General features: G+C 29.8%; 1 protein-coding gene and 1 pseudogene across 1 annotated transcript; one reads left to right on the forward strand and one right to left on the reverse strand.

Annotated features, from left to right (window-relative positions):
• Window positions 1-376: 376 nt before the first annotated feature.
• Window positions 377-3,927, reverse strand: LOC133782125 (multiple organellar RNA editing factor 1, mitochondrial-like). Its single transcript, XM_062221328.1, has 5 exons — window positions 3,409-3,927; window positions 2,564-2,661; window positions 2,415-2,480; window positions 1,506-2,206; window positions 377-707 (listed from the first exon to the last, which is right to left on the reverse strand). The coding sequence occupies exons 1-5, from the start codon at window positions 3,810-3,812 to the stop codon at window positions 696-698; spliced, it is 1,281 nt and encodes a 426-aa protein (XP_062077312.1). The 5' UTR covers window positions 3,813-3,927; the 3' UTR covers window positions 377-695.
• A 660-nt stretch (window positions 3,928-4,587) lies between these two features.
• Window positions 4,588-5,210, forward strand: LOC133785037 (probable indole-3-pyruvate monooxygenase YUCCA9; annotated as a pseudogene).
• Window positions 5,211-11,161: the final 5,951 nt, after the last annotated feature.

An 11,161-nucleotide genomic window follows, 5' to 3' on the forward strand; every position in this document is an offset into this window, starting at 1 on the left:
TTAATACAAATTACAAAATACAAAATCTGAAATATAATTTAGCAAAACATAAAGTCCAAACACATATTTGGCCAAAACACGAGCCAAAATAATTTATTTTCCTATTTTATTTTAAGACTCATGAAAAAAATTGAATGTATTGTGAACATGATTTTTAATTTAATTTTAAGATTTTATTTATATAAACAACAAAAAAGCAGCTTTAATTTTATTTCAAGTTAATAAATTTTTATGTTTAAGATTGTGTTCATTTTAGGTTTAAATTAAATTTTTAGGATTTTAATAAAAATGATTTGATTTAAACTAATGATAAAGTACTACAGGTAATAGGGCTGCAAAAAATTGACAAAAACGTTCCCTTGAAATAGCAACGAACTTGTAAAACAAAATATTCTATTTATAAAATAGGATAATTAAGTTTCAACTCATGATAATATGATAGAACTCAGGCGTTCACATTTGGCCGCACGACGGGGAAGTTTGGAGAAGCACAAACAGAACAGTTCCTAATTTCTAAATTCTGTTGCCAAAGTTGAACATCATTTTAAAAGACACTGACTATTTACCATTACGAAATTCAGAAGGTTTTGTATTTTGGTTTGTGATGAGATTATACAATCTAACAAGACAGGCATGTAGCTCACAACAACCTCAGCAAAACCCTTCGTCAAATCGTTCCAACGAAACAAGTGTTCTCAATATCTTCCCTGCAAAAACAAAAAAACAGGGTCATCTCTCGTTTCATGAAAAAAGTGATAACTGAACTTATTATGAATATACTGATTTCACCAAGATATTTCAAAAGATTATCTCCTGTTTTATTTCGTAGTAAAAAAATCTCGACGGTACATGTGGAAAAGTTCAGAATAGAGATTGGCACTTTCCATTGTTTGACTACTAAGAATGAGACAAAGCTTTAATAACATGTTTTAACAAGGCTCTAGAACATATTTCAAACAGGATCCCCAGATGAGACAAGCTTTCACTTTCCATCAACATCGTGAACTACATAACAAGTACTAGATTTAACTTTGATAAAACTATTTCAAGAGTAATTAGTAGGCGATATTTCTCCAAAACTACTGAGGGGATGCCTTAATCAATGTTTTTTCCATATATCTATCTTGACAATTGAAAGTGTCCAGTCAAAGCGAAATTAAGAACTAAGGTACGTGACCAAGTGTTCAATGTTTAGTTTGCAAGAGGCATTTGTAATAGGCCAGCCTACCCAAATCATTGACATCATTTTATCTTTAGAATAGACGTTGTCAATCCTTCAAAACTCAGAGAGGGGTATTAGGGTTTACAGGAACGTGACTGTCGACAGAAAAATATGATATAACTTAAAAAACTATAACTCATAAAAGCTATATGATAACAAATTCTTAACCCAGATTACCAATCTAACTTCACAGCAAAATATAAATAAATAAAACCGGATGGTGAAGAACTAGTACTCCATGAAATGAAAATTAATATTAAGTACTTAACATGGAATCTCTTACTTGATTGGTTCCAGTTTGTCCCATCGGTGGATAGTTCCCTTGCTGGCCTGGCACATTCCTTTGCTCCTCTTGGGGAAAACCTTGTCCTTGATTCTGCCCAGGATAATTTTGCCCATAACCAGGAGTTCCTTGCCCAACAGCTCCAGAATTTGATCCTTGCCAATAAGGCTCACGGGGTCCCTGGCCTTGATATCCACCAACTCCTTGTCCAGAAGGTGCACCTTGCGTTGGGCCATAGTTATTATAGTCTTCCCTAGTACCACCCTGCTGCCTAGGAGGTACATAGTTCCTCTGATCTCCCTGTTGGAATTCCCTCTGTTGTTGAGGATACAAATTTCCTGAACCCCCCTGGTTGTAGCTTCCCTGATATGAAGGGGTTGAACCTCCACTTCCCTGGTCGTATGGATTCCTCCCACCAGGAGCATTGATTGGCATACGATCCCTTTGTTCCCCTTGTCCAGGAGGTCCATAATTCTGTTGGGATGGATAACTTTGTGGAGGTCCATAGTTCCTTCCACCTCCTTGCATAGGACCCTGTTGACCATATGAGGGATTTCCCTGCTGATTTGGCACTGGTCCTCCCGGCTGACCTTGTCTTGGTTGGTTTGGACGCTGATTGCGGTCACCATATCTTCCAGTCTGCCTACCATACTGAATTGGCGGTGGCCTTGGAATGATTGTTCCATCAATGTATTTATCCCCTGATAATTGAAGAGAAAGTCTCAGGTTTTTCTATTTTCATTTTATTATTTTTTTAATACTACAGCAGTTGAATAAATAAATACGCTACACAGGTCCAACTATAATCTATGATAGAATCTAGTTCTCTAGAAATCATTGGATATAAATGCAACTGAGTACACAATAAATAGATGTTGTAACAAACAAACTAAAGTTCATGTTAAATACCTCCATACTCCTTGTTTTGTGGATCGATGTAAGAATCAGGGAGTACAAAGATAACTCCAGGTAGACCTGTTCAAGGCAAAAAGTTAAGATCATGACTATTGAACTTCCATAAACTTTCAATAGTAAACTTTTGTGTCACATTAAACTACCATTAAACTTCTCTGACTCTTCTTCGGTCATTACAGCTTGAAAGCCTGTGTAAGTAGTTGTGCTACAAGCATAAATTTTCTTTTTTGCCTCTTCCATACTGTATCCAAGAAAGCAATTATTACAAGGCTAAATTATTTTGAATACAAATCTAATCTGGAGTACAAAACTAATAACATGTAACATGTCTTGAGACATAAAAGAATTTGCTGGAAGGCCCTTCAAACTAACGTAAATGAAAAAAAATTATTATTATTTTTATATAAAAAAATGAAGAAACAGAAGACAAACCCAGTATCATAATCAATTTATTATCAAACTATTCAAATTTTCTCTCCAACAACAGGGCAACATAAAATCTTTTTCAAAAATCGGTGCCAAGCCGCTGAGAAGCAAAAATTTATATGAATCATTCTGCTAACTAGTTCTTTCAGTGCAAAACAAAAACATGTTTAAAACGAAAAGACTCATGACATGTAGTAATGTAGTAAAGAAACAAAGATGAAAACATTTTAAAAAAATGTAATCCCATTCAGGCCACCCCAACCCCAGGAAGAAAAAGTTAAAACGCATACATCCAAATAATTCAAAACATAAATATATAAATGCATGATATAAGAAAAAAGAAAAGCCCATTTGATAATCATTTACCCTGTACATAATGAACAGAAAGAAACCAATAAAAGGCATTACCCAAAGAAATAGAATTCATGAAAATTTCTATTCATTTCTAATCTTATAAACTACAATAATAGAAGAAAAAGGAAAAAAAATGGGGAACATATACCCTATAGATATATATATATATATAAATATGTATATAGACAGAGAAAGGGAGAGATTAGACCTGATGTTTAAGCCCCTGGCACAGGTTTCCTCATAGGTACGAACCATTTCTTCAGGGGAAGGTTTGTGGTCCTTGGGGAAATCCATGACGATGAGCCAGTGGTTGTAGTCACATCCCTCGAACAGTATCGTGTCGGGCCCAATTTCGTCGTTCTGGTTGTTGCTATTGCCGTATGCTGATCGGGCAGACAAGAGCGAGAGAGAGGACGATCTGAATTGACGAGATTGATGGAGCAGAGGCCATGAATGCTCTACCAAAGTTGGGGGATCTACCGAAATGAAGCCCTGGAGTGGAGGTGATGAGGAAGACGGAGCAGAAATTGTAGAAGTGGCGGCGAGAGAGCGACCGAGTGTGGAGATGGTGCTGCTGAGGGTTCGGCGGAGGCGGAGAGAGGTAAGCGCCATGGCTGCTTTTGCGGTGGTGATGCAGTGGCTGAGCGTTTGAGGAAGAACAGCTTTTAGGGTTTTACAGAGATTTAAGAAACGCACTCAAGTATTCAAGGTTTTACTTTACCGAGCACTCCCAATGGGTGGGTGCTCTTTTTCATTATTTAGATTGCTTCCTTATAATATACATTTTTCTATTTTAGTTTTAAGTTTTACGTTATATCATACATTATACTATAATGTATAATGGGTGGATGGTGCTCTTTTTACATTATATCATACATCATACATCAAATTCTCTATTTTTTTTTTATATCATTTAAATATTATATTTTCACATTTTTATTTATTTTAAATATTTTCTATAACTATTAATCTATATATTTTTCAATATTAATCTATATTTTGTTATTCTAATTATTAATATTATAAAATATATAATCCACTTTTAAATATGTCATATTTTATATTAAGTATATATAATATTGTGCTAAAATGAAAATAAAATATATTAAAAGATTAAATATAATAATATTATAAGGGGACTTCTTTAGTCCTTCAGTTCTTATTTTCAGGACTTAGTCCAACATTATTATTAGTTATAGGATATGTTAGTTTTTAAAGTGAATGGTAAAATTTGAATGTGTTGATTTAATGATACAAAAATACACATATACCCTTAGGGACCTCCTTCAACCAGGTACCGATTGTCATTTAGTTTGTTTTTAATTTGTTTAAGCAAACAACAAAAAATTTTAATTACCCAGAGAAATTTTCAGAAAATCAAAAATTAATGGCATGGCTCCCACTCTGGCTTGTTGACAAGCTCATGTTGTTCTTGTCATGGTTAGTTCTGGGAAACATTGAAAAATATGGCCTAAAAAGACCTTCAACATGACCATTAACGCTGAAAAATACAGAAGGAAAGACCCCAGTTTTAGATATTGGAACATTAGAGAAGATCAAATCCGGAGATATTACAGTCGTTGCCGGAATCAAGAGATTCACACGTAACCAAGTCGAACTCGTCGATGGCGAAACTCTCGACATTGACTCAGTCATTCTCGCCACTGGTTATCGCAGCAACGTTCCTTCATGGCTTCAGGTGAGAAAATGTTCTGAAAAAAAGTTACTCTGTTTTTAGTTTCAAAAACAGAGGAAAGCCCAAAAAAGCTTTCTTCGATCAGAGTCATTTTTATTCATTTATACTGATCTTATTCTGGTTTTGCTATGAATCAGGAAGGTGAATTTTTCTCCAAAAATGGATTCCCCAAAGCCCCATTTCCACAAGGTTGGAAGGGAAATGTTGGTCTTTACGCAGTTGGGTTCACAAGGAGAGGGCTCTCTGGTGCTTCCTCAGACGCCATGATAATAATAATAATAATAATAATAAAATCTTTGTTGAGTAGCAAGTAGTTTCAGTTTCAGAATAATCTTTGGGTGACTAAATTGTTTAATTAATAAAAAAGAAACTTTTTAACGGGAGAAGAGAAAACACAGAAAAGAAGGGTTTGAATGAGAGAAAATTATGCTCTGTAATGGTGAGCATAACTGAGCTATATTCCACTATTAATAGAGTTGATGCAAGTGATGAAAATACAAAGAGGAGCTAGTGACAGATAGCTCAACAGAATAACAACCTACAGCTAGGACAAAGCAACTAATCACAAGGGCAGTAGAAGAATGTGAATCATTCTCATGACCCTCAAATAACAATGATTGAGCATAATATAATTATAATCAATATAATCTCTTGCAGATTTATTAAAAGCAAACCGTAGAGAAGTCTAACAGAAGCATGAAGAGTAATTTGGATTAAATATACTGGTCTATAACTATCAACTATGTTTTCAATAGACAGTTTATTAGAGAAAAGATAAAGGGGCATCCATCTTATGAGGTTGCATATTCTCATAATCCATTAACATGAAGGTCAAATGCCTAGAATTACCTTTTCTTTTTTGAACAAAACTGATGTTTCTATTAGAAAGGGCAAGCATGAACCGTAATAAGAGATTTAATACAAAAGGATAACAAGGCATACATCATCCTCTTGCATAGTGAAGTTTTGTAAGGGCACGAGCCACTCTATTCGCAATTCTTGGACATTGTTCGAAGTTATCAGCAAAGAGATCATTTACAAATAACATCCTTTACTACAATGCCCAAGGATGAGTTGTGCTCAATCCGAACTTTGATATTGTAAGTGTATTTGTTGGGACACTAATTTTGACTAATCTATCTCAACTCTACTTGTGTTCAGACATTCATTTTGGCTATTGCGTTTCAACTGTGCTTGGTTTATTTTAAATGTCATTTTCATTTAGCTATTGTGAATATAGGAAGGTATCCCTAACTCTTATTATATTTAGTGCTATTTTCGGTTTAAAATTTTACCATTTGCAGATCAAAAAGTGGGTACGAATTCACAATATATATATATCAAAAGGTGTAGAACTCCTTGAAGCTTCTTTTTCTACGCTTAGAGGTCTTGGGTCATTATATTAAATCTTTAGTAAATTTGCTTATGACTAGCTAGATTCATGGATGTAACAAGAGAAATATTTTAATCACACTTTTTTTAACGAAATAGTGACTCCTAATCGAGCAACCATACAAATATTATAACTTAAATATGGTACGTTTAGTGGTATTATTATTATTATACTCTAATTGTGTTATACATCAGGAGATTATAAAATAATTTATGCAAAGGGAAAGTCTTACATACCAAATACCAAATACCATATAATGGCCAAAATTCATTCTAAATTAACTATACAACCTAAAGCTACATAATCAATGATAATTCATTCTTCTAACCATTAAACAAGTCAAACAAAACTGAGATATTTACTAAGACAATTCATTTGTTACTCACAAAAAAACAAACAATAATTACTTTCGGTTTTTTTACTTTCAGCTATTATGTTATTACTAACCACTATATTTAATATTACTTACTGACATCAAAATGTTACTTATATACAGATGAGTTACTGGAAATTCATTACTTTTACATGCAACATTATTCCTGACTACTCCTTTAAAAATTACTAAGTGACTCTTAAACATTACTTTCCCAATTTCGTAAATATGTTTGAACACAATACTAATTTTACCTTATTGCCCTCCACTGTAGACTTTTTTTACCTGCAAATTACTATTTTGCCCATACTTTTCAGACCATGATTCAATTTTTTTTTTACAACCGGTTTACATCACCGGTTCATTAAGTAAAATCATGTAATAATAAAAACTCCAAATAATTCAATAGCTTGACACTTAGCAATTTTTTTTGGGTCCCACTTGTTGGACTAAGTCCGGTGAGAGACTTAAGAACTGGCCATATTATAAAATATAAATAAAATTCTTTTAATAGGTATATAAATATATAATATGTATAAAAAGAAAAAAAAAAAAAAAGAGAATGAAATCTATATATAAATTTTATTTATGTTTATATATATAAAGAGAGGTAATAATATAATATATTTACATAATGAATAGTGTAACATAAATCTAGCTAAACACTATAGACAAAGGTAAAAAAATTTAAAGGATAAAGTTCTATTGTATGGCTTTTTTAGTACTCCTTAGTTATAATTTAGCTATATAGTAAATATAGCTACTCCACTCATGCTCTACTCCAGCTCTACTCCATCTTTTAAAATAACTTTAAAAAAACATACATTTTTCTATTTTACCTATAATTTTTAGATTATACTATACATCATCTTTTTTATATATTTCTCTACATTATTTAAATATTATATCTTTAAACATATTTTATTAATTAAAGTAAAATAAAATAATTAAAAAATAATAATCATAAATATATATACTAAATAGGAGAGAGAAGACTTATAAAAAAATAATAATATTAAAATATTATATAAAAGATATGTAAATATTATGTAAATATAGATATGGATTAATTGGAGTTTATGCATAGCTATTATAAATATATATATAAATGAGCTGATGAAATGTGTTTTTGTGAGTTTTAGCTAAATATTATAGAGAAAGTGTATTACAAAATACATCACCAAAACATATTTTTTTTATAATTTATCTCAAACTTTTATATTATACCATATATCAATTTCTCTATTTTTTCTCTACATCATTTAAATATTATATTTTAAAAAAAATATTTTATTCATTTTAAGAAATAAAATAATTAAATATAATAGTATCATACTCATATATATACAAAAGTTTATAAAAAAAATTAATAAAATATTTATAGCTTGATGTATAGTATTTCACTACATATAAAGAAATATTATTCATTTAGGTAAAAAAATATAACTTTACATCACTTATTGGAAGACTATTTAACAATTTTTTCTCTATATTATAAAGAATTAGATATTTTACCTCCATTAAGAGTGTTGTAACATATTAATCATTATTCTTCCCACATTAAATTTATTAATTTACGTAAGGGTATATATTTGCACCCACGAATAGCCACCCCATTAATTAAAAAAGGAAAAATTAAAAATTAAAATTATTTTTAATACTTTTTCTCAATTTTTTCCTTTTACAATCTTTAACTTCCTTCTTTTTTTTTTTAATTTCAATAATTTTATTTTATCAAGTTTTTATAATTTTTTTAAAATAAAATAATGTATAATCTTTTAGAAAAAAAAACTTTTCCTTGAACAATTTTTTATATATTTTTTGTTTTAATTTTTTTATTTTAATATTTAAAATATGTATTTTTTTTAATATGACAGAAAAAATTAGAAAAATGTGAGTATAAGTTGAAAAGTATATATTATATATTAATTTTAAATAAAAATGAAATGTTTTTCAAATTTTGTGGTGCAAATTTTGGGGTGACCCTTTCATTATGATAAATAAAAATATAGCCAAAATTCATTAAAACAGAAAACAAATAGAATTTAAAAAAATGGTTATGAAGCAAAAGTCTCTGATCTTTCTATATATGAGCATTTAAGTTCCTAATCTTTTTTTAAGGCAAAACTCTCTCATCTTTTGATAGAATAGCCTTTAAATCCCTAGTCTTTTTTTAAGGCAAAAATCTTTTACGCTAACATATTGGTGCATTTTTTACGCTAACATATTGGTGCATCTGTTCTTTAAGGACTCATTAATTATTTTAAAATTTTTATTTTAATTTATTTTAAAATTATAAAAGTCAAATAAAATTGTATTTAATTAATAATAAATGTAAAATAATTTAAATAATGAATTAAAATATATATTACTTTTTTTAAGGAAAAAATATATATTACTTAAAATTACTAAAATAAAATTTTAGCCATTAAAACATATTTACTAAAATATTTTTTTACTTATTAATTAAATCAAATTTGTGTTATGGTATTAGTTATTATGTTCTTAAATTAAAATTATTTGATAGTGTGAGTAAGAACTAATACAATAACACAATTTTAATTTAATTAATAAGTAAAAAAATATTTTAGTAAATATGTGTTAATGAATAAAATTTTATTTTAGTAATTTTAAGTAATATATATTTTTTCCTTTAAGAAAAGTAATATATATTTTTTAAATTAATTTACATTTTTTATTGATTGAATACAATTTTAGGGAGCTACTACAACGCATCCCCTTTTTTTGCAACACTGGTGCATCCTTTTTCTATTTCAGCACCTGAATAGTTATAATCCAAAAAAAATTTATATGATGGTGTACATTATAGATATCTAGAACATCTTACAAATTTTGAATAAATTCTGAATAAATTATGATACAAAAACAGGGTCTAAACTGTCTGTTGCACGCGTGCCTGTTTTTTTGTGTACGCGTGTAAAATTTGACAATTTGTAACAACCTCCTTTCTTAACATACATATATATAGAGTAAAAACAAATTTTAACCTAAATATGACAATACTGAAATTCTGAATTTACAAAAACTTTACTAAACAATACATAAATAATGTTTATAACCTTAACCACACAATACTCACAACTAGATAAAAACTTTATCTTACATACAAATCTTAATACTTTTATAAATCATTTTCGTGGCGTTACTACACCTTAACGTAGAAATGAAAATGTATCCAACTGATAAATTGAAAAGCTTTATGTAAATTACAAAGTTCATGAAATACTTTTTAAAGCTTTAAGTAAATGGTAAAGTTCACAAAATACTTTTAATGAAATATAATAAAACCAAGTTTCTTGTTTATTTATAAAATAGCATAGCAGAACTCCACTCCCTTCAGGTCAGCCCCATATGTACAGTCATGTTGGCCCCACGTATACTCATCAACAATTTATATTTGGGGTCTCTTACCTACAATACAAAACATTATCTGATGAGCTAAGGCTCAGTAAGTAGAATAACTACCTCATATGCATTAAAATAAACATGCAACATGCTATGTATTTTCTTTCTTTCACTTTCCTTTCTTTTGGGCCCTAGAGGATGCTGCTGCCGGCATTACATAGGGAATCACATTCCCACCTGAACATAAACATGATAATAGGAAATTTCCCTCATAAACATTCATCATATAGGGACGTACATCTCCCTCCTTACATTTTTGGGACTTAGGTCTCCCAAGCAGCACCTCTACTTTAACGTTTTCAATAACTTGTCTGTGAACATTAAGCGTGCTTATGCATAATATAACATTCTTGAAAATAACTTATGCATAAGAACAATATGACAGATTAACATATAAAGCATATAAATGCACATAAGACACATAAAATACTTGTATTGTAGATGAGGATTCTACTTACCTTGCGTCTTGATAAAACAATCGAAATTGTTATCTTCCTGATAAAAACACAAACTATTAAATTACATAAAATCTACATTATGAAATGTTAGCTTAAAATTGTTATTATCCCATTTTTCCTGTTTTAGTGCTTATTTTATGTCCAGGCGTATGGTCATACTATAGTTGTCCATGACAAGGTCCTGATCTAAAAGTCGTGGTCATGGTCATACTGAAAAGTCCAGGTCATAATACTTGTCCATAATAATAGGGAATAAGGTCATAAGAATCCATAATAATAGTCCAAAGTATGACCATAGCCTATATAAGTTTACTATTATGAGGATACATAAAAAATAGTTCATATTTCAATTTTGGCATTTGTAAAATATGACGACATGGTAAAATAATCCATATATAAATTTTAGCATTTTAATGGCATAGTAAAGTAATCTATATAAATTTTGGCATTATAATGGCATGGTAACATAATCCATATATAAATTTGGCATTATAGTAAAATAATCTATATATAAATTTTTGGTATTATAACGGCATAGTAAAATGATCTACATATAACTTTTGGCATTATAACGTCATAGTAAAATAATCTATATATAAATTTTGGCATTATAAC

The sequence above is a fragment of the Humulus lupulus genome, chromosome 6 (genome assembly GCF_963169125.1).
Source record: "Humulus lupulus chromosome 6, drHumLupu1.1, whole genome shotgun sequence".
Lineage (NCBI taxonomy): Eukaryota > Viridiplantae > Streptophyta > Magnoliopsida > Rosales > Cannabaceae > Humulus > Humulus lupulus.

Coding starts and splice junctions, on each gene's coding strand:
- LOC133782125 (XM_062221328.1), bottom strand. CDS start 3,812: ATGGCGCTTACCTCTCTCCGCCTCCGCCGAACCCTCAGCAGCACCATC. Junction 2,481..2,563: donor AGAGTCAGAGAAGTTTAATG/GTAGTTTAATGT, acceptor TGCCTTGAACAG/GTCTACCTGGAGTTATCTTT. Junction 2,207..2,414: donor ACAAAACAAGGAGTATGGAG/GTATTTAACATG, acceptor TTCAATTATCAG/GGGATAAATACATTGATGGA.